The sequence below is a fragment of the Tachyglossus aculeatus genome, chromosome 4 (genome assembly GCF_015852505.1).
Source record: "Tachyglossus aculeatus isolate mTacAcu1 chromosome 4, mTacAcu1.pri, whole genome shotgun sequence".
Taxonomy (NCBI): domain Eukaryota; kingdom Metazoa; phylum Chordata; class Mammalia; order Monotremata; family Tachyglossidae; genus Tachyglossus; species Tachyglossus aculeatus.
The window spans coordinates 97267102-97290183 of NC_052069.1; the positions used below are offsets into that span (position 1 = coordinate 97267102).

The 23082-nt window shown below is 43.0% G+C and overlaps 1 protein-coding gene across 10 annotated transcripts in view; it reads right to left on the reverse strand.

Annotated features, from left to right (window-relative positions):
• Nucleotides 1-23082, reverse strand: part of RALYL (RALY RNA binding protein like) — a 670673-nt gene that overhangs the window by 327617 nt on the left and 319974 nt on the right. For all 10 annotated transcript variants that reach the window (XM_038745780.1, XM_038745790.1, XM_038745787.1 and 7 more), the window contains one exon: nt 22656-22934. In XM_038745780.1, coding sequence (XP_038601708.1) covers nt 22656-22934 — 279 coding nt within the window. The remainder of the gene's footprint in view (nt 1-22655; nt 22935-23082) is intronic.

A 23082-nucleotide genomic window follows, 5' to 3' on the forward strand; every position in this document is an offset into this window, starting at 1 on the left:
ACTTTTATTGATGTCTGTCTCCCTGCCTCTAGACTGTGAGCTACTTGTGGGCAGGGACTGTGTCTCTTTATTGCTTCACTGTGCTTTCCCAAGCACTTAGTACACTGCTCTACGTACAGTAGGCCCTCAATCAATACGATTGAATGAATAATAAGGTTGGACATAGTCCCTGTCCCAAAAGGGACTCATAGTCTAACTGGGAGGGAGGAGGATGCAATTCCCATTTTACAGATGAGGTAACTGAGGCATGGAGAAGCTAAATGATTTGGTCAAGGTCACACAGTAGACAAATGCCGGAGCCAGGTTTAGAACACAGGTCCTCTGAATACCAGGCCAGTGCTCTATCCACTAGCCTACATTTGCTTTCATCCTTGTATGTTTGTCTGCTCCGTTACAATGTAAGATCCTTGTGGGCAGGGAATTCTTTATTTCCCAAGCATTCAGTACAGCACACCACACCAAGGGGGTGCTCAGTAAATGCTCCTCCTCCCCCTCCTTCCCCTCTTCCCTCACTTGTTGTATTCATTCCCCTTTGGCTAATGAAATCCAGTCTTTGAGATATGACTTCAATTCAACACACAGGGAAGTCCTGCAAATCAGTGGAGGGGAGGGGGCTAGTAAGGGAGATGGGAGAGGGCTAGGCTAGAACTCCATGCAGAGACAACTCCATACAAAGACATCCTGAGCATTGCTTCCAGCAGCCTCTGAACACTTTTTGGGATGGAGAAGGGGCTGTACACACACTGGAGTGTGAACATTTAACAAATTCAAAACATGGAATGCCAAACCTTGTGGGGAGAGAGTGAAGAGTGGGAATGGAGAGAGGAAGACATGAGAAGCAGTAAAGAGTAATTATCACCTCCTTATCCCAACTGTCCTTCAGATCCAAAGGGGACACTTTTCACCTGTTTGCTTTTCCCTTGCTCTCTCTCACCCCATTAGCACATTTGCTAGTACAAACAACATCTGTTTGAAAAATCTTCTCTCTGCCCGGAGAGAGATCACTTGGATGAGAGAGTATGAGCATCTGCTTGTAGAAGCCAAAGCACTCAAGTTCCAAGCAAATACAAATCGTCCCCAACAGAAAACAACAACATGGTCAGAGAGAATTGTGTGGCCTAGTGGAAAGAGTATGGGCCTGAGAGTCAAATGACCTGGGTTAGGGAAGCAGTGTGGTTTAGTGGAAAAAGCACGAGCTTGGGAGTCAGAGGTCGTGGGTTCTAATCCCAGCTCTGCCACTTGTCAACTATGTGATTTTGGGCAAGTCACTTAACTTCTCTGTGCCTCAATTACTTCATTTGTAAAATGGGGATTAAGACTGTGAGACCCACCTGGGATAACCTGATAACCTTTTATCTCCCCCAGCACATAGAACAGTGCTTGGCACATAGTAACTGTTTAACGAATACAATTATTAATAATAATAATAATCATCCCAACTCTGCCACTTGTCTGCTGTATGATCTTGGGCAAGTCACTTAACTGTTCTTTGCCTCAGTTTCCTCACCTGTAAAATGGGGATTAAGTCCTGCTCCCTCTACTTAAACTGTCCCATGTGGGACAGAGACTGTATCCGATCCAAGTATCTTTTATTCATTCATTCATTCATTCATATTTATTGAGTGCTTACTGTCTACCCAGTGCTTGGGACATAATATGCACTTTAATATAGTATTATTATTATTAGTAGTAGTAGTAGTCATATTACCATTATTACAATAGTAATAATGATGATGATAATAATGATATAATAATAAAAAGGAGACGCTGATAATTTGGAATTTCCTTTAGGCTTGCTGCCTCACTGCATTAAGGCCCATCCTTAAAAGTGTCAGGTCTAGGCCCAGAGACAGTAGTAGTAGTAGCATTTTATTGAGACCAGGGCTGTTTCTCATGGGATTGAGACCAATTGGGAAAAGAAAAGGTGGGGAGAGAGGTGCTTCCCAAGTGCTTAATACAATTAATCAATGGTATTTATTGAGCACTTACTATGTGCAGAGCACCATACTAAGTGCTTGGGAGGGTAAATGCAAAAGAGTTGCTAGACCTGTTACGTGTCCACAACAAGCTTACAGTCTGGGGGGAATGTGGTATACTCAGTAGGCAATAAATAGCACTGTTGCCATACTTCCTTTTGTACACACTCCTACCAGAATGAATCATTACTCTTGCAAAAGACCCGTAGGCATTTTGATCATTGACATTTCTAGTAATATCAATTCTTCAAAGATCTATTTTATTCATTTGGCTTTCACTTTTTTAAAAGTTAATGACTAGAATCTCATAATTTCTATACTTCTTTCAAATTCCTCTTACTCCATGTTTTGTACCCTGGAACAAAAGCCTACGCTGGGCTTGTACCCTAAGCCCAAGCGCTTAGTACAGTGCTCTGCACATAGTAAGCGCTCAATAAATACGATTGATCATGATGGAACACCCTCTCCCTTCAACAAGCCACGTCCCTCGCTCCCTTCAAAACCCTTCTAAACAATTCACACCCTCTGGTAGCTATTCCCTGGATAATCACTCCATCCTCCAGTTAATGATACCCATTAGCCACCTCAGCATACTTAAATATACTTAAAGTTATTCACTTGTGTTTATTACTAATAGCTATATTTAGGAAGAAGGAAAATGGGTATTTTAGCCCCATTTTACAGATGAGGAAACTGCAGCAGAGAGATTAAGTGACTTGTCTAAGGTCCCAGAGCATGCCAGTGGCAGAGGACGGACTAAAACTGGGTATTCCATTTCCCATTCTCCTGCTCTTCCCACTAGGCTGTTGCCAACCAGAATGGGAAGAGAAGAATTTGGGTAGGCTGCTTCCTCCAGTCTACTAGTATAATAATAATGATGGCATTTGTTAAGCACTTACTATGAGCAAAGCAGTGTTCTAAGAGCTGGGGAGGATACAAGGTGATCAGGTTGTTCCACGTGGGGCTCACAGTCTAAATCCCCATTTTACAGATGAGGTAACTGATGCAGTAGAGAAGTTAAGAGACTTGCCCAAAGCCACACAGCTGACAAGTGGCAGAGCCAGAATTTGAACCATGACCTCTGCTCTCAAGCCCGGGCTCTTTCCATTGAGCCACGATGCTTCTCATGTATGTATAAGGTTAGTATGTTCCTAAACCTGCTGTCTTCCTTTCCTTGAATCTACAGAACAGCTGACCGAACAGGTCAGTGGCTCCACTCCCCCCTCCAATCCCTAGCTTCGTGATACCAGCCAACTACTTGTTTCCTCCAGTTGCCTGCACAAGTGACAAAAAAAAAAAAATCATTAGGTAAAGAATTTGCTCAGGATAACTCTACTCTTGTTTGTCGCTGTGCAGTTTCCCTAAATCACTGGAAATGTTGGCTACAAATTTGTACTGATATTGCATAAATAATGTATGGACAAAAATAACTTTAGAAAAGTTTTGGCAAAATCCCTTGTCTACAGTGTGCAACATTTTACATTGGGCAGGTGTCAAAGAATCCATATTTCCTTTCTTTACTTTTGGAAAATATCCTGTGCAAAAGAATGGACAACCAAATACTTTATCTGCATTTGAATTTATTTGTAAAGTAATTTTCAAATGCTCACTAATCTGTCTGAGGCTTTGGAGCACTAAAATATGCTAAGAAAATGAAAAACATAGCCATAACAGTTTACCAAAAATCGAGGAAATCTTGAAAAAACTGCCATATTTTCTAGAAGATGCACCTAATTGTTAATTTTCAAAAGTACAGTTGAGTCCCTGAATTTTTCATGACAGTTTCTTTTTGGTAGTTTATTTTAATCCTACGGATAACAGCTTCTGATATTAAGTTCTTATCGATTTTTTATTTCAATGGAAACATTTATATCTTATTATTAAGGGACAGAATAATTCTAGTTTCTATAGTTCTTTTTATCTTGCTTTGTAGCTATTCAAACAGTGAAAAGGTCAGAATGCAGTAATGCATTTCAAAATAGTTCTTAAGCCCAGGACATATTATACCATCAACATCGGTGACAGCCTTCTGCATGATAGGTCTCCAGCACAAGCTTAGTAGAAAATTGTCATGGATCAAGGTCACCATTCTTCCCTTAACACTCTCAGATGACACCAGCATATCATAAGAGCTTTTAAGTGGCTTCACCGTCTCCGCTCTTTCATAAATGTCCCAGGTGAACCAGAGATTGTAAGAGGTAGGAGCTTATTTCTTGCTGATATTTTTTTTCCTAGTATTTAAGTAAACCAAGCTGTTTTCTATTCGTTTGAAATAAAAGTGACAAAAAGTGCTCTTGGTACAGTAGGCACTCGGTATGTACTTTTTTTGTTGGTGAAAAGGATAAAAAATACAGACTGTCAGAAGTCATCCTACAAAAGAAATAAGAAATGTGATTCCTGCCCTTTGGAAATTCTGATTACATGTGTGCATTTACTGTAATCCTTGAGAAACACTGCAGTTCATTCATTCATTCATTCATATTTATTGAGTGCTTACCGTGTGCAGAGCACAGTACTAAGTGCTTGGGAAGTACAAGTTGGCAACATATAGAGACGGTCCCTACCCAACAACGGGCTCAGTCTAGAAGGAGGAGACAGACAACAAAACAAAATGCAGTCTGATGCATTGCATAGAATCCTTAATATAAAGTGTTCGGGTGTGATCTACCACAGCTAGCCTATTAATAAATGTCACTGCAAACACGAGGCAAGTATTTTTAAGTGTTATTTGATTCCACAGTGTCCCTCTCCACAGTGGATGTTTATTGAGAGTTAGAGAGTGCTGCCCACGCTCGGCAGAGGATGGGGAAGATGAAGGTCATGGAATGGTGAGATCAGGCAGGTCTGGTTGTAGGCTGTCCAATATGACCCAATTCCACATTTCTACTGGCTGTGAAGGAGTGTTTGCTGTTGCACAACTACAAAGGTGCAGTTGTCCCCAAGGGCTACTGCCCCTGCCCCTGTCTCCTCCTTCATAGCATGAGAAGCAGCATGGGATAGTGGTTAGAGTATGGGCCTGGGAGTAAGAAATGGGTTCTAATACCAGCTTTGCCACTTGTTGGCTGTATGACCTTGGGCAAGTCACTTCATTTATTTGTGCCTCAGTTTCCTCACCTGTAAAATGAGGATTGAGACTGTGAGCCCCATGTGGGACAGGGACTGTGTCCACCCCAATTTGCTTGCATCCACACCAGTGCTTAGTACAGTGCCTGGCACATAGTAAGCACTTAACAAACATCATTATTATTATAGCTATTATTATTATCTACTGATCCCTCTGTTCATCCGGCAAGCCATCCTGCATGTACACAGCTCCAAATTTTCCCCAAAATTGGGCAGGTCCCACTGGGATTTGGGACCAGACATGGGTCCATAATCCTCTGGGGCTCATGACTGACCAGACTGGGCCATAAGCAAGGTCCTTAGATATCGATGTTAAAAATATAGCAGGATGTGTATCTGCACATTATGTCAGTCAAGAAGTTTTGTATGAAAATTTCCCACAAAACAAGAAAACACATTTAGAAACCTGGGTGAGGCAAAGGATGTTAGTTTCAAAAGTTTAGATGTCCCACACTTCTCTCTATTTGATACCTGAACAAAATATTTGAGAGAAAATATACAAAAGCACACAGTGGGCCCTCATAAATACTACTGATATACTAGCCTGTCCATTCTGATGTAGAATCCACTCACTGATATAAGCCAAGGATACCTTCCCTGCAAAGCCCAACAAAAAATACTGTAGAAATGTTCCTCTTTGGTTTAATTAGTTGCTATTGTGAAAGTTCCGATAGGCTTTTAATTTTAAAACCCTTTATAAACCAGAGTTGAAGGGAACAGACTTTACTCTGATATCTTTCTTCTGGAAGAAATGACCAGAGCTTAGTTGGGTTACTGGAAAATTTTGTTTTTCAAGAAAAATATCATCAAGAGTAATTGAAAAATAAAGATTAGTGGGTTGTTTTGATGCAATTCTTTTATTTTCTGTAATACAGATGAAATAATGAATTCAGAGCCATATCACATCATGTTTTCATAAATTCTAACCTCTCCCCTATTCTCTAAAGAGAATAATAATCTTATCATTCACTAGCATTCTTCATGTCCCGAATAGTAAAGAGCTTAAGAAAATAGTATAAAATATCTAATAATGCTGAAAGAAGAAAATACTTTCAAATTCTGCTTTGATGCAAGTGCTTTGCTTATATTTCAAAAACACACAATAAAAAAAAATCTACCTAAAATTGATTTGCCGGAACTTTAAAGAGAACACAGAGTTTCAGGTATGAATCGGTAAATGTAGCCCTGTCCAGTTTGAGTCACTGAGGGGCTTAGTAGATAAAAGCAGTCTGGTTAAGAGTTTGCCAGAGATCCCACTCATGTCTACTCAATAAGCCCTCCACCCTATCTTCTTGACTACAGTGGTAATGGTGATGTTTTCAAAATTCTGTTCTTAATATTCTATGTACTGAGAAAGAGCCTGCGTAGGCAATGGATCGCAAGAGATAAACCATCAGATTTAGGAATTTTTTTGTTGTTTAATAATGGTATTTGTTAAGTACTTACTATGTTCCAGGCACTGTACTAAGCAATGGGGTAAATTCAAGTTAATCAGGTTGGGCACAATCCCTGTCCCACTTGGGGCTCACAGTCTTAATTCTCATTTTATAGATGAGGTATCTGAGGCAGAAAAAAGAAGATTGATTTGCCCAAAGTCACATAGCAGAAAAATGACAGAGCCAGGAGTAGAACTCAGGCCTTTCTGACTCCCAAGCCCATGCTCTATTCACTAAGCCACTCTGCTTTGTCATGGCTCTCACTGAAGTGGGTTTTGTCAAAAGGTGGACCTAAAACCATGTTCGTTGTGGGCAGGGAATGTGTCTGTTATACTGCGGTGTCAAATTCTCCCAAGCACTTAGTACAGTGCTCTGTACACAGTAAGCAGTCAATACAGTTCATTGATTGATGTCTACACACCAGCAGGTTAACTACAGTTCTGCCAGATGAGGCTGATGTGTTGCTTACTTTAGTGTACATTGTTATCTCTTTGATCTCTAAATCATCATCAAACCAACCCAGGTGGTGTCTTCTGATAACACTCAGTCTTAAGGTTGCCCTCTACACGGTCACAGAAACATACACTGTTGTTAGTTATGTTGGAAGAGGCAGATAGGGTTGCTTTCTCTGATGGGAAGGGTTTCACAGTGGGCAGAGACTGTGTCTTCCAATTCTCTGGTAGTGTACTCTCCCACGTGCTTAGTACAATATGGGCCTGGAAGTCAGAAGACCTGGGTTCTAATCCCAGCTCCACCACTTGTCTGCTGAATGACCTTGGGCAAGTCACTTCACTTCCCTGTGCCTCAGTTTCCTCATCTGTAAAGTGGAGACTAAGATTGTAAGCCTCATGTGGGACACGGGCTGTGCCTAACTGATTGCCTTGTATTTATCCCAGCATTCAGGTCAATCCCTGGCACATAGGAAGAGCTTAACAAATAGCATAAAGAACAAGTGTTCTTCACAATGGTAAGCACTAAATAAATACCACTGACTGACTGGTTGCAAAATCTGTCTGTTTCTTCATTCTCCAGAGTTTGACAATCAATCTGGTTACCACTTTGTGATACAATACTTATAAGTGGAAAAATTAAGAGTATATTAGGCAGTGGTCAGGCCAGTACTCCTTCAGGAAGATCCTTTAGGGCTTCTTGTCAGGTGATGAGATCATCAATACAGGTGACAATTTTTAAACCTGGGGGACATCCAAATATTCTTTCAATCAGTTAGCAAAAAAAAAAATCATGTTGTATTCTGAGCTTTTTAGGACATTTATTGTTGGAAGGAGGGATGGGTGCCATTACTGCCTAATTCCATGTAGAACTGTGACTTTTCTTCAAGTTTCAGCATCACTACCTTTACGTGCATGAAGGTCTCACTGTGACAACAAATCTGTCAGATTCTGGTGCTGCTATGATATGCTTGTTTAGCTCAGAGGTGGGTTATTAGCTTGGCCTGAAGGCATTACTCCTTTTCAGGTGTTCACCCGCTGACAGTAAAGAGAAAGTCTTACAAACTATGGAAATGCAGCCTCTTGCATGCACAGTGACCCTCAGCTGGTTCAGAACAAGAGTGAATAATGATAAATAATAATAATAATTTTGGTATTTGTTAAGCACTTACTATGTGCCTAATAATAATGGCATTGTTAAGCACCTATGCGCCAAGCACTGTTCTAAGCCCTGGGGTAGATACAAAATGATCAGTTACCTCATGGGGTTCACAGTCTAAGCACGAGGGAGAACAGATATTGAATTCCCATTTTGCAGATGAGGGAACTGAGTCACAGAGAAGTTGAGGGACTAGTCCAAGGTCATACATCAGGCAGGTGGCAGAGCCAGGATTAGAACCCAGGTCCTCTGAGGTGATTTTTAAAGCACCTTTTCTAATCCTCTCCTTCTGGAGTGGGCAGTGTATTTGTACACAGGGTTGCTAGTGCGGACACCCTGGGAGCTCCTGAATGCTGCTGCTGTCTCAAACAACCGAACATCCAGCAATGCAAGGTTGAAGGCTTTTGTTTCGATTTGGGGTTTTTGGTATTCACTCCACTCTCAACCCCAAAGCAATTACGTACATATCTATAAATTATATATTATAAATGATTTATTTGTTATAATGTCTGTCTCCCTCTCTAGATGTAAACTTGTAGTGGGCAGGGAATGGGTTTCCCAACTGTGTTGTACTGTACTCTCCCAAGTGCTTAGTACAGTGCTCTGCACACAGTAAGCAGAGCCCGTTGTTGGGTAGGAACTGTATATGTTGCCAATTTGTACTTCCCAAGAACTTAGTACAGTGCTCTGCACACAGTAAGCGCTCAATAAATATGATTGAATGAATGAATGAATAAGCTCTCAAGTAATACCTTTATTTGACTGACTGATTTGTTTAGATTTTGGGCTTTTGGTATTCATCCCACTCTCAACCCCACAGTATTTATGTACATATCTACAAATTATATCTTATAAATGATTCATTTATATTAATATCTGTCTCCCTCTCTAGGCGGTAAGCTTGCTGTGGGCAGGTAACAAGTCCACCAACTCTGTTGTACTCTTCCAAGCACTTAGAACAGTGCTCAGCTGACATGATTCAATAAATACCATTGGTTGATTGATTTGCCACACCTTTACTGAAATGTGCACTTGTAAAAACAATAGGCCAAGGTCATGCGTAATGAATCCCAGACCAGTAAAAAATTGTTTTATTCTTTCAGACTTCCAGAGAAGATCCTCATCTTTACCTGTTGCACTATTTAGCAGCTCTGCCAAGAAACTCTGTGTCTGATTTTCATCCCCCTGTGCTTTAGTAGAGACAGAGAACAGTTGATCATCGTTCTCTGGGTGAAAACCCTTCACATACTTTTAGATCGTTATTAAAGAATCATTCAGTCTTCTCTTATAAATGCCCTTTAAACCTATTGTTTTGATAGGGAAATGGTTAGGAGAAGGATCAAGGGTGACCAAATAACTTCACCATGTTCCTCTGTCAGTCAATCACATTTATTGAGCACTTACTGTGTACAGAGTGCCATACTAAGTGCTTGGAAGAGTACACTATAACTATTAACAGACATGTTCCCTTCCCCAAACGAGCAAATAGTGTAGAGGACTGTGGTCTGCAATTCCACAGTCCTCTAATCTTCCCAATAGCCTGGTTTCCTGTTTGGTCAGTATTCACAAGTCAACTGTTAGCAAGACTTGAGAGTGACTAATGATTTCAAGGGCACTAGGCCAATAGAAAAGAATCTGCTTCACACCGGAGGGGATGAGTTTTCTTGCTAAAACAGCTGCTGGTCAGCGAGCACAAAAACTTATTTCACTTTCATAAGATGCTAAAAAAGGCAATGGATAAATTATATGTTTTGAGCAGTAGCAAAGGTGGAGCTGGAAACCTCGCTCCTTGGTCCCATCAATTCAAGTGACAACAAAGCTACCTGAGGAAGGCTCTCTAAAGGTATGCTTTATTACCCCCACTACTCTCTGGTGATTTTCAACTGGGTTATCATGATTTAGAGAGCCCCTGCCGGGCTTCTGCACTTCTCAAGAGGTTGTGCAATAGAGTATGTTGTCCAAAATAATTATCTGTAACCACCATCTTTCCTGAGGCGATCTGTCACACTGTGCTCATGAGGTGCTCAGAGACTGAATCTAATTTGTACCTGAAGGCTGGTCTGGGTGAATAATACTTACCAAAACAAAACAGGATTGAAGCAACAGTGGAACTAATTTATTAGGTAAGAGGACATCAACCTCAGAAACTGTAGTTCTTATTCTCAACAAGATTGCTGTGCTCTGTCTGGGAATGATGCATTTTTTATGATCCCAAGGGCTCTACAAAGTCACCATTACCTCATCAGGGACAAATAAAAAATCAAGGAGGACTGGCAGCCTCTTTAATTTCATGTTTAATTAGCCAAACTCAGCAATGAGATCCAGAGAGGTATTGAATAAAGACAGCCAACAACTGCAAATAAGCTGACAACAGATAAGTCAAACTCAGGCAAAAGTGGTAAGTTTGTTCACTCAGAGAAACTAAGCCAACAGTAAGTTGAACTCTGAGCATTCCCACCATCACATCATGTTTAAGAAAACATAGATTTGCATGCCACTGTGCTAAGAAATATTTATCTTTGAGCAATGACTTGGTTTTATGGTGATTTTAAAATGAATAAATTTAACTGACAAAGCGAAAATATTTATGCCGTATATTTTCTAAAAGCAGAGATGTTTTGTATTGTAGGACTCAACCAAGTGACTATTAAAAAAAATTGAATATAAATGTCACTTAAATGTGATTCAAAAAATATCATTTACTTTGATTTTTTTTGCCATAATGATTGATGGTCTTGTGATATGAAGGAAATACTAGTGTCACAATCCATTAAACAGCAAAATGGTTAAGGATCTCAGGAGCTCCAGAGGCTCATTCTCTAGCATTTTACAGGCTCGTTTATTATATTACTAATACTACTACTACTAATAATAGCATTAAGTGCTCACTACGTGTCAAGCACTGTACTAAGCGCTGGGGTAGATACAAGATAATCAGATTTTGACACAGTCCCTGTCCCACATGGGGCTCACAAACTAAGCTTATACCAAGGGATCACAAGGACAGATACTTTTTAACACTGGGTGGACCTACAATTTCAGGCCAGATCTTAAGGAGCCTCTTGGAAAAGTGATAGAAATGGGGGTTATGCTTCACACTAAGGAGAGCAGATTGAAGAGGACACTTAGTGGTTTTTATCCTCTCCTTAAGCACAGAACAACTGAAAACAACTCACCTGGCACATAAACCCTGCCCATCTCCGCAGGCATAAAAACACTCAAGGGGCTGCTATCACCACCCAGAGTCACAGCCAGCCTTCGACTTCCACTGTGGTAGCCAGAATCCCTGTGCCTGCTTGCCCTCAGCCTATTCATTCATTGATTCATTCATTTAATCGTATTTATTGAGCACTTACTGTGTGTAAGTAAAACACTGTACTAAGCAGTGTACTCAGGAGAGTACAATGTAAAGATAAACAGACACATTCCCTTCCCACGGTAAGCTTACAGTCTGATCCAAAGCCACATGGATGCCAACGTGTCCACATTCTGTTTGCCCTTAATCTTACGACATAGGGTTTGCCAAGGCTACCCATGAGGCTCGGCCCAGGGTCTCCGGATGAGTGCAACACCAGATGGACTGGAAAGTGGTGGCTCCAGAAATTGAGGGGGGTGAGGGCAGACACCTCAAAACAATCCCACTGCAGCAAAAGGGCCATTTGAGAGAGCCAGACGCATCCCACTAGCCCACTGCTGCACTGTCCAGCAGCCAAAGGGACATGGCAAGCTTTCAGATTGTGTGCATGGTGGGGTTTGGTCCCAGGTAGGTTGCAGGAAAAGCATATTACGCCTGCCTCTGGGCCATAAGCTTGAGAGCAAGCAGGCTGAGAGGAGAAGAGCAGAAGGCCAAGTCATCTGACTCTCTCCCCAAATCCTTCCCCAACCACCTGCCCTTTGGAGGAGTCAGAGACACCTCCCAAGAGCCTCAGATTCCATGCTGTTCACTGCCATCACCCGGCCTCGGCTATGGTATTAGCCGAGGGCTAGGCCTCCTGCAGTTTGGGCAGCAAGCAGTTTGGGTTGTGAGGCTGTCAGGCAGTGGGGGAAGCTAGGCCTGTGGGAGTCTTTTGATCCCAGAGCCATTTGAAGCACAAACCTGGTTCTGCTCTTTTGTCTAAATACTTCTCTTTTGACTTGGGAGATAACGGTGAATGGAGAGAAAATTCTTGGAGCAAATTGTAAATGGAGAGAATATTTGAAGAGTGGCATGGCTGGCACAGGTCTCTTCAGGCTTATCAGCACTCAAGGGAAACAGGAAGATATGCGCAGACAGGAGAAAATACAGAAACACAAACAGAGGCCTCAGGTGCTGCAGGCTGTTTTCTGGAAGTTTTCGGTGTCACTGCTCTATAGTGTTCTAAGTGCTTCAGAATCTTCCAGGAAACAAGCACACACAAACACCAGGGCAACCAGAGCAGAAGCATATGTGGCAAGGAAGAGGAGAATAATAGTTGTGTTATTTACTAAGTGCTTACTATGTACCAAGCACTGTTCAAAGCACTGGGGTAGATATAAAATAATCAGGTCCCACATGGGGCTCACAATCTAAGTAGGATGAAGAACAGGCATTGAACCCCTATTTTGCAAATGAGGGAACTGAGGCACAGAGAAGCTACATGACTTGCCCAAGGCCACATGGCCGGTACGTGGCAGAGCTGGGATTAGAACTCAAGACCTCTGACTCCCAGGCTTGTGCACTTTCCACTAGGGCACACTGCTTTTTGAGAAGGAAGCAAAACGGGAGGAGCGGGAGGGGGAAGAAGACAAGGAAGATGGATATCACCTGTTTTTCCTCCTTTATGTCCAGGCTACTGCTTCCATGTCATCATTCATTCAATCGCATTTATTTAGCGCTTACTGGGTGCAGAGCACTTTACTAAGCGCTTGGGAAGTACAAATCGGCAACAGATAGAGACGGTCCCTACGCAACAATGGGCTCACACTGCCTCCACCTTCCCTCTGCCCCTTTTGTAGGTAGCTAAATGAAACCTATTGTGACCCAAGTTCGTGATCTAATGCAGAACATAGGGACACACTGTCATAGAGTCAGCAAAGGGTGATTAGGCACAGACACACCAGTTTCTTTCTTTTTTTTTTTTTTAATTCACCCTTCACCCTCCCTTCTCCTACCACAGGCTGGGTGGTCCTTCTCACTTGACAGTTTTCATTTTCTATGTATGCCCTCCTATTCCCTCTCCCCCATTTTCATCTCTCCCCTGGACTGGAACACCGAGATGGCAGAGGGGATTACTGGTTAAATCCAACCCTCAGAAAGTGTGTGGCCTGGCTGTGCATGCTGGGAGAATCTCCTTGGTGATCAGGCTTGGGATTGGCATTCGACCAGCAGCCATCCAGTGAGTGGGGGCTCTGAGCTGCTATGCCCGCAAAGGGAAGAAAGACATTTCTAGGGCTGTGCTTTGCTGACCCTTGATCTACTTTCTTCTAACAAGCATCAGGCTATAACTAATGAGGTTGGCTGGTACGGCTCTTTTGCTTCCCAGGGTCTCTGTAATTGATAGGAAGCTTTCCCTAGCACAGTACCTGGATTAGAAGGGCAAACAGTGTTTCACCCTTTTCCCAAGTGCATCCTGGGGTCTTGGAACAGGTCTGAGACCAGGGAGGTTCGTGCTGCCACCCCTCAAGGAGTCCTAAAGGCCTTCTCCATGTGATGGCTCATTACCTCCCCAGAAAGGCGAGTTCAGTGGCTCAAGCTTCCCGGCTATGTGCCAGCTCACAGGTAAACCCTGCTACCTCTCAGCTTCAAGTGCCCCATGGCTGGGAGCAAGGATTCTGTGCCTGCCACAGGCAAGGGTCAAGGAACATACGGTCTCTGCTGGCAGGTCACAGCATTGCTAAAAAACACCCTTTCTTCTCCATCCAAACTGCTACCATGTTAATACAGTCACTCATCCTCTCCTACCTTGATTACTCTATCGGCCTCCTGTCTCTCCCCACTCCAGTCCATACTTCACTCTGCTGCCCTGATCACTTTTCTACAAAAACATTCAGGACATGTTTCTCCACTACTCAAGCAATTCCAGTGGCTGCCCATCTACACCTCAAACAAAAACTGCACATCATTGGCTTTAAAGCACTTGATCATCTTGCCCTCTCCTACCTCAGCTCGCTACTCGCCTATTACAACCTAGACCACACACTTCACTCTTCTAATGCTAACCTTCTCACCGTACTTTGAGCTCATCTATCTGGCCCCCAACCCCTAGCCCACCCACATCCTCCCTCTGGCCTGAAATGCCCTCCCTCCTCAAATCCGACAGACAATTACTCTCCCTCCCTTCAAAGCCTTATTGAAAGCATTTATCTTCCAGCCTCCCCTTTCCTCTTCTCCCTCTTCAAGCCTTGAATTGCTCCATCAGTCCTTCCCCCTCCTGGTCCCACAGCACTTATGTACATATCTGTAATTTATTTTTTATATTGGTGTCTGTCTCTCCCCCTCTAGACCGTAAGATCATTGTGGGCAGGGAATGTGTCCATTTATTGTTATATTGTGTACTCCCCCAAATGCTTAATACAGTGCTCTGCACAGAGTGAGCACTCAATAAATATGATTGAATGAATGAATGAATGATGAAAGGTCACAAGTCTGCAAGGAAGATGCCCCCTTTGGGTAGCAAGCCCTCACGCAAAAGCCAGGGGGTGAGCGAGTTACACGCTCCCTGACTGAGGAACACCGAGTCACAAATGCACAAATCATGTGGCTAGGCAATCGTATTTATTGAGCGCTTACTGTGTGCAGAGCACTGTACTAAGTGCTTGGGAAGTACAAATCGGCAACATATAGAAATGGTCCCTACCCAACAACGGGTCCTTATGTTGTTAAAGGCACCTTGGAAATTCAGATGCAGCCAAGGAAGGGTGTCCATGTACTGTCCATTTTTCATTCTAATTTAAATTCACAATTGTCAAATAATTGCCATTTACCTTCAGTTTTCCACAATTCAGTTCACAGTGACATAATCTGAGGTTGATGAGAGACATTGCAATTATATATGTATTTATAGCACCCCACTAATCAATCTACTGTGATTGGAATGTGCATAAAAATAATAGTCTGCCCAAACCAAATCTCAGACTTCACAAAACACAATTTTGGATGAAGGACACTTTATTCTTGTGTCTTCACATGGGCAAAAAAGCTAGTTTTTTTCTGCATTGCTTCCAATTCCCAGATTTGGTGGCATCTCTAAAAGAAGGGTTGTGGAGGGACAAAATTAGCTTGCTTGATAACGTTTTAATTTAGATTTCTTAAAAAACACAATCAAATATCAAAGTGTTTTCTAAGGTTAGATAGAAAAATTTGGGATTCAAATTTAAAGCAAGGAGGTCTCAGGCTTTCGGTAATGAATCTCTGAGCTCCTGTCAAGGCAGCCGCACCCAGAAACCATCACCACACCTCTTCTCTCTCCCGTCCTGATCCCAGCCCCATTTATGGAACCCAGGAAGAAAAGCCAGCTCTCCCATGCCCTCTCCCTGTTTAGACCTCATTCCTAGGAAGGGCATGGGAAAATGAGCAGGGCTCTTGCATGCATGAGGCATGCATGGCCACATCACCATGAATAACCACCAACCAATCAGATTCCCTGGGTACAGATGTTATGTGTTAACTGTGGCATTTAGTATTCATTGTCCTCCCCCTATTGGCAGTTGGGAAAGGTGATGGAGGACACAGGGATTCAGGTTCAGGTTTTTTTTCCATCTTGGAAATAAGACTGAAGGTGGATCCCTGGACTGCCTTTCCTGATTAAAACCAAACAGGACATTTGTTGTGCTCTTACCAGCATTTTACACACATTCAGTTGCATTCCACAGTTCTCTATGCGTGGGGTGGGTATCATTTAATCAAACTGAAAACGTGAAAAATCAAGGAAAATTAGTCACTGAGCCCACACAGAGAGAGAGAGAGAGAGAGAGAGAGAGAGAGAGAGAGATAAAGGGAGAGAGAAAGCTTTTTGTCAGAGTCCAGAGTTGAATGACATGTTCAGCTCCAATTCCTGCATTCTCATTATTAGACTATGTCATAGCAGACTTTTAAATAGCATTTAGAAATTTCTCAGACATTTTGCAAGTCTCTGAAATTGAAGGAAAAGATTTTTTAAAAATACAGCCAGATTCTTGAGTCTCTCCTCCATAGTTTCAGAGAGAGTGGACTCCACAGGAGATTCACATAGAGAGAAATGAGAGTGTGACCCTTCAGTTAGGCTTTATCTAGGACTACTAAAGCATTTACTTTTGAGGGGGAAAGTTAACATGAACTAAAAATTAATGCCACCCTCAAGTACAGTAATAACAGACACATTCAAATTATACAGGCAGCAGTCAGAGTTTGGGCTGGCTATCTGTATCTCACCCTTTATTATCATCAGGAGTAATTGAGCACCTTCTCTGTGTGAGGCACTGTACTAAATGCCCTGCTGAGTTAAAGGGAGGAAATAAAGGCATGGCTTCTGCCCTTGGAGAGCTGAAAAGTTAACAGGGGAGGCAGGCAAAAAATGGTATATGCAATTAGCTAGAGGAAAAAGTTTTGGGGAAAATATCTACCAACTCTGTTATACTGTATTCTCCCCAGAGCTTAGTACAGTGCTCTGCTCCCAGTAAACGCTCAATGAATACCACTGATTGATAGATTGGCTGCTGGAAGGGAATCAGGGAGCAGGGGCAGTTCTTGACCTGGGGTCATAGCTGTCCAGGCTTAGTGGAAAGAGCACAGGCTTGGGAGTCAGAAGACGTGGGTTCTAATCCCGTCTCTGCCACTTGTCTGCTGTGTGACCTTGGGCAAGTCACTTAACTTCTCTGTGCCTCAGTGACCTCATCTGTAAAATCAGGATTAAAAGCGAGAGCCCCATGTGGGACAGCCCGATTACCCTGTATCTACCTTTGAGCTTAGAACAGTGCTTGGCACATCGTAAGCGCTTAACAAATGCCATCATTATTATTATTATTATCTCCCTTGGAGTACAGGGACATACAGTGTGTCTGAAGAGAAGGAAGAAAAGTGGACAGAGGATAAGGAGAAGCAGCCTTTTCTATGGTGTTACTAGGGAGAGGAGCTTCCTAACAGAGAAAGTAATGAAGTACAGATAAGATAATAGAGACAATAAAATGTAGAAAGAACAAAGCTATCAAGTTCTAGTCTCTTCATGGGATGTCCTCTCCCAACGAATGACAAGGGCAGGCACATGGTGGTCTCAGTCCTGCAATTCCCCTGATCCTGGGAATACCCTGTGCTCAGCAGGGCTGCAGACCTGTGTAAACCGCATCATGTAGAGCCCATAATAATAATAATAATAATAATAATGATGGCATTTATTAAGCGCTTACTATATGCAAAGCACTGTTCTAAGTGCTGGGGAGGTTACAAGGTGATCAGGTTGTCCCACGGGGGGCTCACAGTCTTAATCTCTATTTTACAGATGAGGTAACTGAGGCACAGAGAAGTGAAGTGACTTGCCCAAAGTCACACAGCTGACAAATGGAGGAGCAGGGATTTGAACTCATGACCTCTGACTCCAAAGCCTGTGCTCTTTCCACTGAGCCATGCTGCTTCTCCTTAAGGGATATTGAGGAATGAAGAAAGTGAGCAGGAGAAGAAGAAAGGAGGACTGCTCCTTCTCAGTCTTTCTCCCAGACTCCCATTCTGCCTCCTTTCTTCCCAATAGTGGGAGTCTTTCAAGGCTGTTCAAAATCTTGAACTATGCAACTGTAGATAATACTGCAATGTTTCCTCTATGAAAACTGCCAAGTTTTCCATTTGATTAGTGATAGTTTAATATGATCTAAATTATATTTGAAATTTTTTAAAAAATATGCACATCTCCACATGGCCCTCCTTCCTAGCTATACAGCACAATCTCTATGGGTCAATAGGGCACAGCCAGCATTGATTCTGCTCCAGGCTGCCAGTCCTCACCACTCTGCTTTACTTTGCAGTGTTTTCTCCATTTTAACCAAGTGCCTTCTACTTCCCAGAAGACTTTTTGCCTCCATGGTGTGATTAAATACCAATCATGCTATTTTTAATCACACAGCCTCCATGCTCTGCCAAGCTGGCCACCTCCCGAATTACATGAATCAACGTCTCCCTCAGGAATGACTGAATCCACCAGATTGAAACTGTTCAATTAACCAACCCAGAAACTTCCCCAAATCTGGGAACACAGAAGACTCTTGTGTCCTAATGTTAGGGAAGTAGACTTCATAATGGTGGCAAGGTACTGGGGCCTTTGTTCTTACGGTTTATCTAGGAGGAGTCTCAACGGTCCTTAAATCATAGAAACACACCGGCACCATGGTAATTCCCCGGGGATTGACATTCTGGCCTTAGTGCTCTGGTCTCCATGAGTACACAAGTGACTAAATGGCAACTTTGCAAGTCTCTCTGCAAGGGAAACTCAGGGGCAACTAGAAAAAGCAACTGTGTGTGAGTGTATATTTTTGATTGTAGATTCCTTTTGTGACATCACAACACTGTTTCTTTGTGGAATTTCCTTTTTTTCATGGAACTGCTACCCCTGGGAAAATCAAAGGAAAATGTCTCCGAAAAGCAACTTCCACTACAAAAACTGTCATGGAAAGCAGCAAATCCGTCTCCCCACTTCCACTTTGAGCCTTGAGGTCACTGTTGCCTTAGCATTAGGGGAAAGAGAAATCCCCCAAGCCGGCATTAGGGGAAAGAGAAATCCCGCCAAGCTGCTGACTGTCACACCCCCACCTCGAGCCTGGAGGATTCATTGTGCTGTTTCCTTTTTCTTCAATTCCTCAACCTACAACCTTAACCCTATATTTTCTCCATCTGCTGGCAATTCCCCACTCATCCAATCCCCTTAAACTCCTGGGTTTTCTCTACGGGTCCCTCATTCTTTGTGATGCTTAGACCCCTTAATTCTAAAGTCTTTATCACTCAATCCCCAATTCCTTCCCTCTGTCCTTCACGCTTGGGGTCCCTTGGCTCTTGCCTCTGCTAACAATCTCTCTTTCCTCACAGCAAACTCTCCCACCCTCTCCAGGCCCTTCGCCAACCCCTCTGGGAACTGTGTTTCTGTAACTCAGGAAGCAGCATGGCTTAGTGGATAGAGCAGGGCCCTGGGAGCCAGAAAGACCTGGGTTCTAATCCCAGCTCCTCCACATGTCTGCTGTGTGATCTTGGGCATGTCACTTAACTTCTCTGGGCCTCAATGACCTCATCTCTAAAATGAGGATTAAGAGTTTGAGCCCCCTGTGGGACAGGGACTGTGTCCAACCTGCTTAACTTATATCTACCTGGTGCTTACAACAGTGCCTGCTATATAGCGAGTGCTTAACAAGTACCATAATTCTTATTATTATTTTTAATAATTATTATTAACTCATCGTGGGCAGGGAATGTGCCTGGTATATTGTTATATTGTACTCTCCCAAGCACTTAGGTTTGCACACAGTAAGCACTCTGCACAAGCAAGCACTCGATAAATACGATTGGCTGACTGACCTGAGAGAGGAACCCACTAAGGCTTTGATTCAGACTCCAGCTGTGGAGCACGCACTGAAATGGAGAAGGAGCCAAACCTGACTGGGGAAAAAAGCTATTCTTGCTACTTAACTCAAGAGTGGTACAGGATGAGGGAGGTCAGGCGTGGGTGAATCCTGTGGCCTCTCCATGTGAAGAGCCCTGCTACTGCTTATTCAACTCAAGAGTATATCCAGGCTTGAGAGGAGGCTGTGGAGACATCTGATGTGAAAGGTGGACCTGAGAGTCACAAAATTCAAAGGTGCTTGACCAGCACTTGGCTCAATCCTTCACTTGAACCGCTGACAACAAATCAAGGGTGCAGGGCTTTTACTTGACTAGATTGTGTTATTCTTCTGAAAGCCGGGTCAGGAATCTGATTCAATCCGCAAATTGGGGAATGCCTTCCCTGCGGATCTAAGCTGGAAGATGCACTTTAAAATGCGATGAGAGGGTGGTCCTTCAGGACAGACCCAAGAAGTAATATTATAAATTAAGGGGTTCAGCCCAACCTGGACCAGCATAACAAAGGGCTGAATTTAGGCTTGACATGGAGTATCCTCAACTCAGAAATTGATGCAAGGGTATGTTGAAGAGCCAAATCAAAATGAGGGAAGTACCTAGGAATAGAGGGCTAGAGCTCAGGAAGGTAGGCTTTAGAATTGCATGATCCAGGGCAGAGAACTTCCTCTTCTGACTACCCACTTGATTTTAGGGTCCTGAACTCTATGACTTTGAAAGTTTCAAGAGAAAAGGTGCTTTGCACCGTCCAGATCTTGTGAATCTACAAGTGAGGCCACTTCCTTTTAAGAGATAAAAATTAAAACCTCTCAAAAGTGTGTACTTAGTTTCCAAAAGTCCTGAATAATCAAACAGTAGGGAGTATGCCTCCTTAAGTGGTCAAGAGACTCAGTTCTGCCCACTTAGAATAAATTGCTAGATGATAAGATCTCTGTTCTTTTATTTTTAACCCAAATCTACAAGATAATGAAGTTTTTATGAACCCTCTTCTGCACAGTGAATAAATAAGGGCCAATGGGGAAATAATTTCATTTCAAGGAGAAGAGATAGATTGAGAAACCATTTTTATGTGGGGAAAAAACTTTTTTGCAAATGGGAAGTTGGGAGAAGTGTGGATGGGGATGAGGACAAATAAGTCTCACAAATGCCGTGTAGAAGGAAATATAACTTTCATAGATAATAGTCAGAGATGGAAAGAAAGATGACCAAAAAAAGTAAAGATAAAGGATATTTTATGGCAATCTAGTTGTAGAAACCTACAGGCTCCCTTAGGGGGCCTACATAGTGCAACAGTGAGTGACCGAGGATAAAATTCTAATCCTTATTCTGCTTGATTCCTTGACTGCCTTTGAAGTCAGTTCTCTAAACAGTTCATGCTAGCATTATATTATGCTCTCCAGATTTCTCCTTACCTCTCTGACTTTGATTTCTGCCTGGTTAGATATTCCTTCGCTCATCTCTTTGCTGGCTGTGGGAATTCCTGGGGGCTATGTCATTGGTTCTCAGCTCTTTTCCCCTACACACTTTTTCCTTAAGAGATATAATCTGTTTGCATGACTTCAAATTCCATTTATGTGTCAGTGACCCCCAGATCTCCCTGTCTTTCTCATTCTCCTTGTGATTGCTCTTGTTCTGTCTTTTCTCATCTATCTTGGCTTTTTGCTATTTGCCTTGCTGGATAACTTACTGCCACTTCAAGCTGTGCATGATAAAAACCAAATTCTTTACACAACCTGCATTCCTGTCCAAAATCCCTTAAGGGGGACTACATCTCAGCCTTCCATTCACTTACCTCTCAGAAGTGACCATTCTCCTTTCCCCTCCTTCTACCTTCACAAGCCACCAATTCTTAGCTGCTTCTCCTAGTGACATGTCAAACCCTACGCAACCCCCTCTCTTTCTTCCTGCCCCCATCCCCTCTCTGTTTCTTCTTGCCCTCTCCTTTCTTCCTGCCCCCATCCCCCTCTCTTTCTTCCTGCCCCTCATCCCCCCTCTCTTTCTTCCTGCTCCCATCCCCTCTCTGTTTCTTCCTGCGCCCCCTTTCTTCCTGCCCTCCCTACCCCTCTCTCTCTCTTCCTGCCCCCATTACCTCTCTATTTCTTCTTGCCCCCCTCCACCAGACTATGAGCCTGTTGTTGGGTAGGGACTGTCTCTATATGTTGCTGATTTGTACTTCCCAAGCACTTAGTATAGTGCTCTGCACACAGTAAGCACGCAATAAATACCATTGAATGAATAAATGAATGAATAGCTGATTCCTTGAACTAGACCTTGGTCACTTTGGGTCTGATTGAGCTCTTGATGAGTCATCCTTCACTTGGTCCCTCGAACTATCACCTGAAACTGGTAAACTCTTAATAATAATAATAATATTGGTATTTGTTAAGTGCTTACTATGTGCCAAGCACTGTTCTAAACACTGGGGTAGATACAAGGTACTCAGGTTGTCCCACGTAGGGCTCACAGTCTTCATCCCCATTTTACAGATAAGGTAACTGAGGCACAGAGAAGCTAAGTGACTTGCCCAAGGTCACACAGCTGACAAGCAGTGGAGCCAGGATTAGAACCCGTGACCTCTGACTCCCAAGCCCATGCTCTTTCCACTAAGCCATGCTGCTTCTCGCCTGCTTTCTCTTCCCACACTAATCCAATCTATCTATCTTAGCCTTTTATTTCTCCCCATTACCTCCCAAAGTCTTCTGTCATCTTATTCCTACTTCTTTTCAAGACCCTCAAAATCCACATCTTGCAAGAGACCCCCTCGCCCCCATTATGTGATACGAGCCAAATCCAATAAACCCTCATACACCTTCAAGATAGAGCTGTGCAGCTTATAGAAGCACGTGATTTACTTGATGGTTAGGGCACGCCTTCGGTAATTCATGTAGTACGGTTCGTTATTTACAAGTTTTTTGAGAGCAAACTGTGAACCATATCGCTGGGATAATGCACACAAACATGTGAAGAGAAGGAAATTGAGGAACTTACCCAGTGGCTGGCCTGCAATGATCCTGGCGTTTTCTCCTGCCACTGCAGCTCTTGCATGCCTCTCACTCATGTACTGGACAAATGCATAACCTTTGTGCACCGAGCAGCCAACGATTTTCCCGTATTTCGCAAAAATGGCTTCTATGTCGCCTTTCTTGACAATGGCTGTGTTCAAGTTGCCAATGAAAACACGGGAGTTGATGGACTTGGGGTCATTCTTGTTGGTGACGTTGCTGGTCTGGGTTTTACCGGTCATGGTTGGCTCACGGTGCTTTAACCCTTCAACAAAGAGCAAAGATTAAGGTTCCACTGGGTAGTGATAGTTCCCATTTGGAACGGTTGGTCAATTGTAATATAATTCACCTAGAATAATCCCAACTCCAAAAACACTACTGGATTTCACCAAAATCCTTAGTAGCGAAACTGG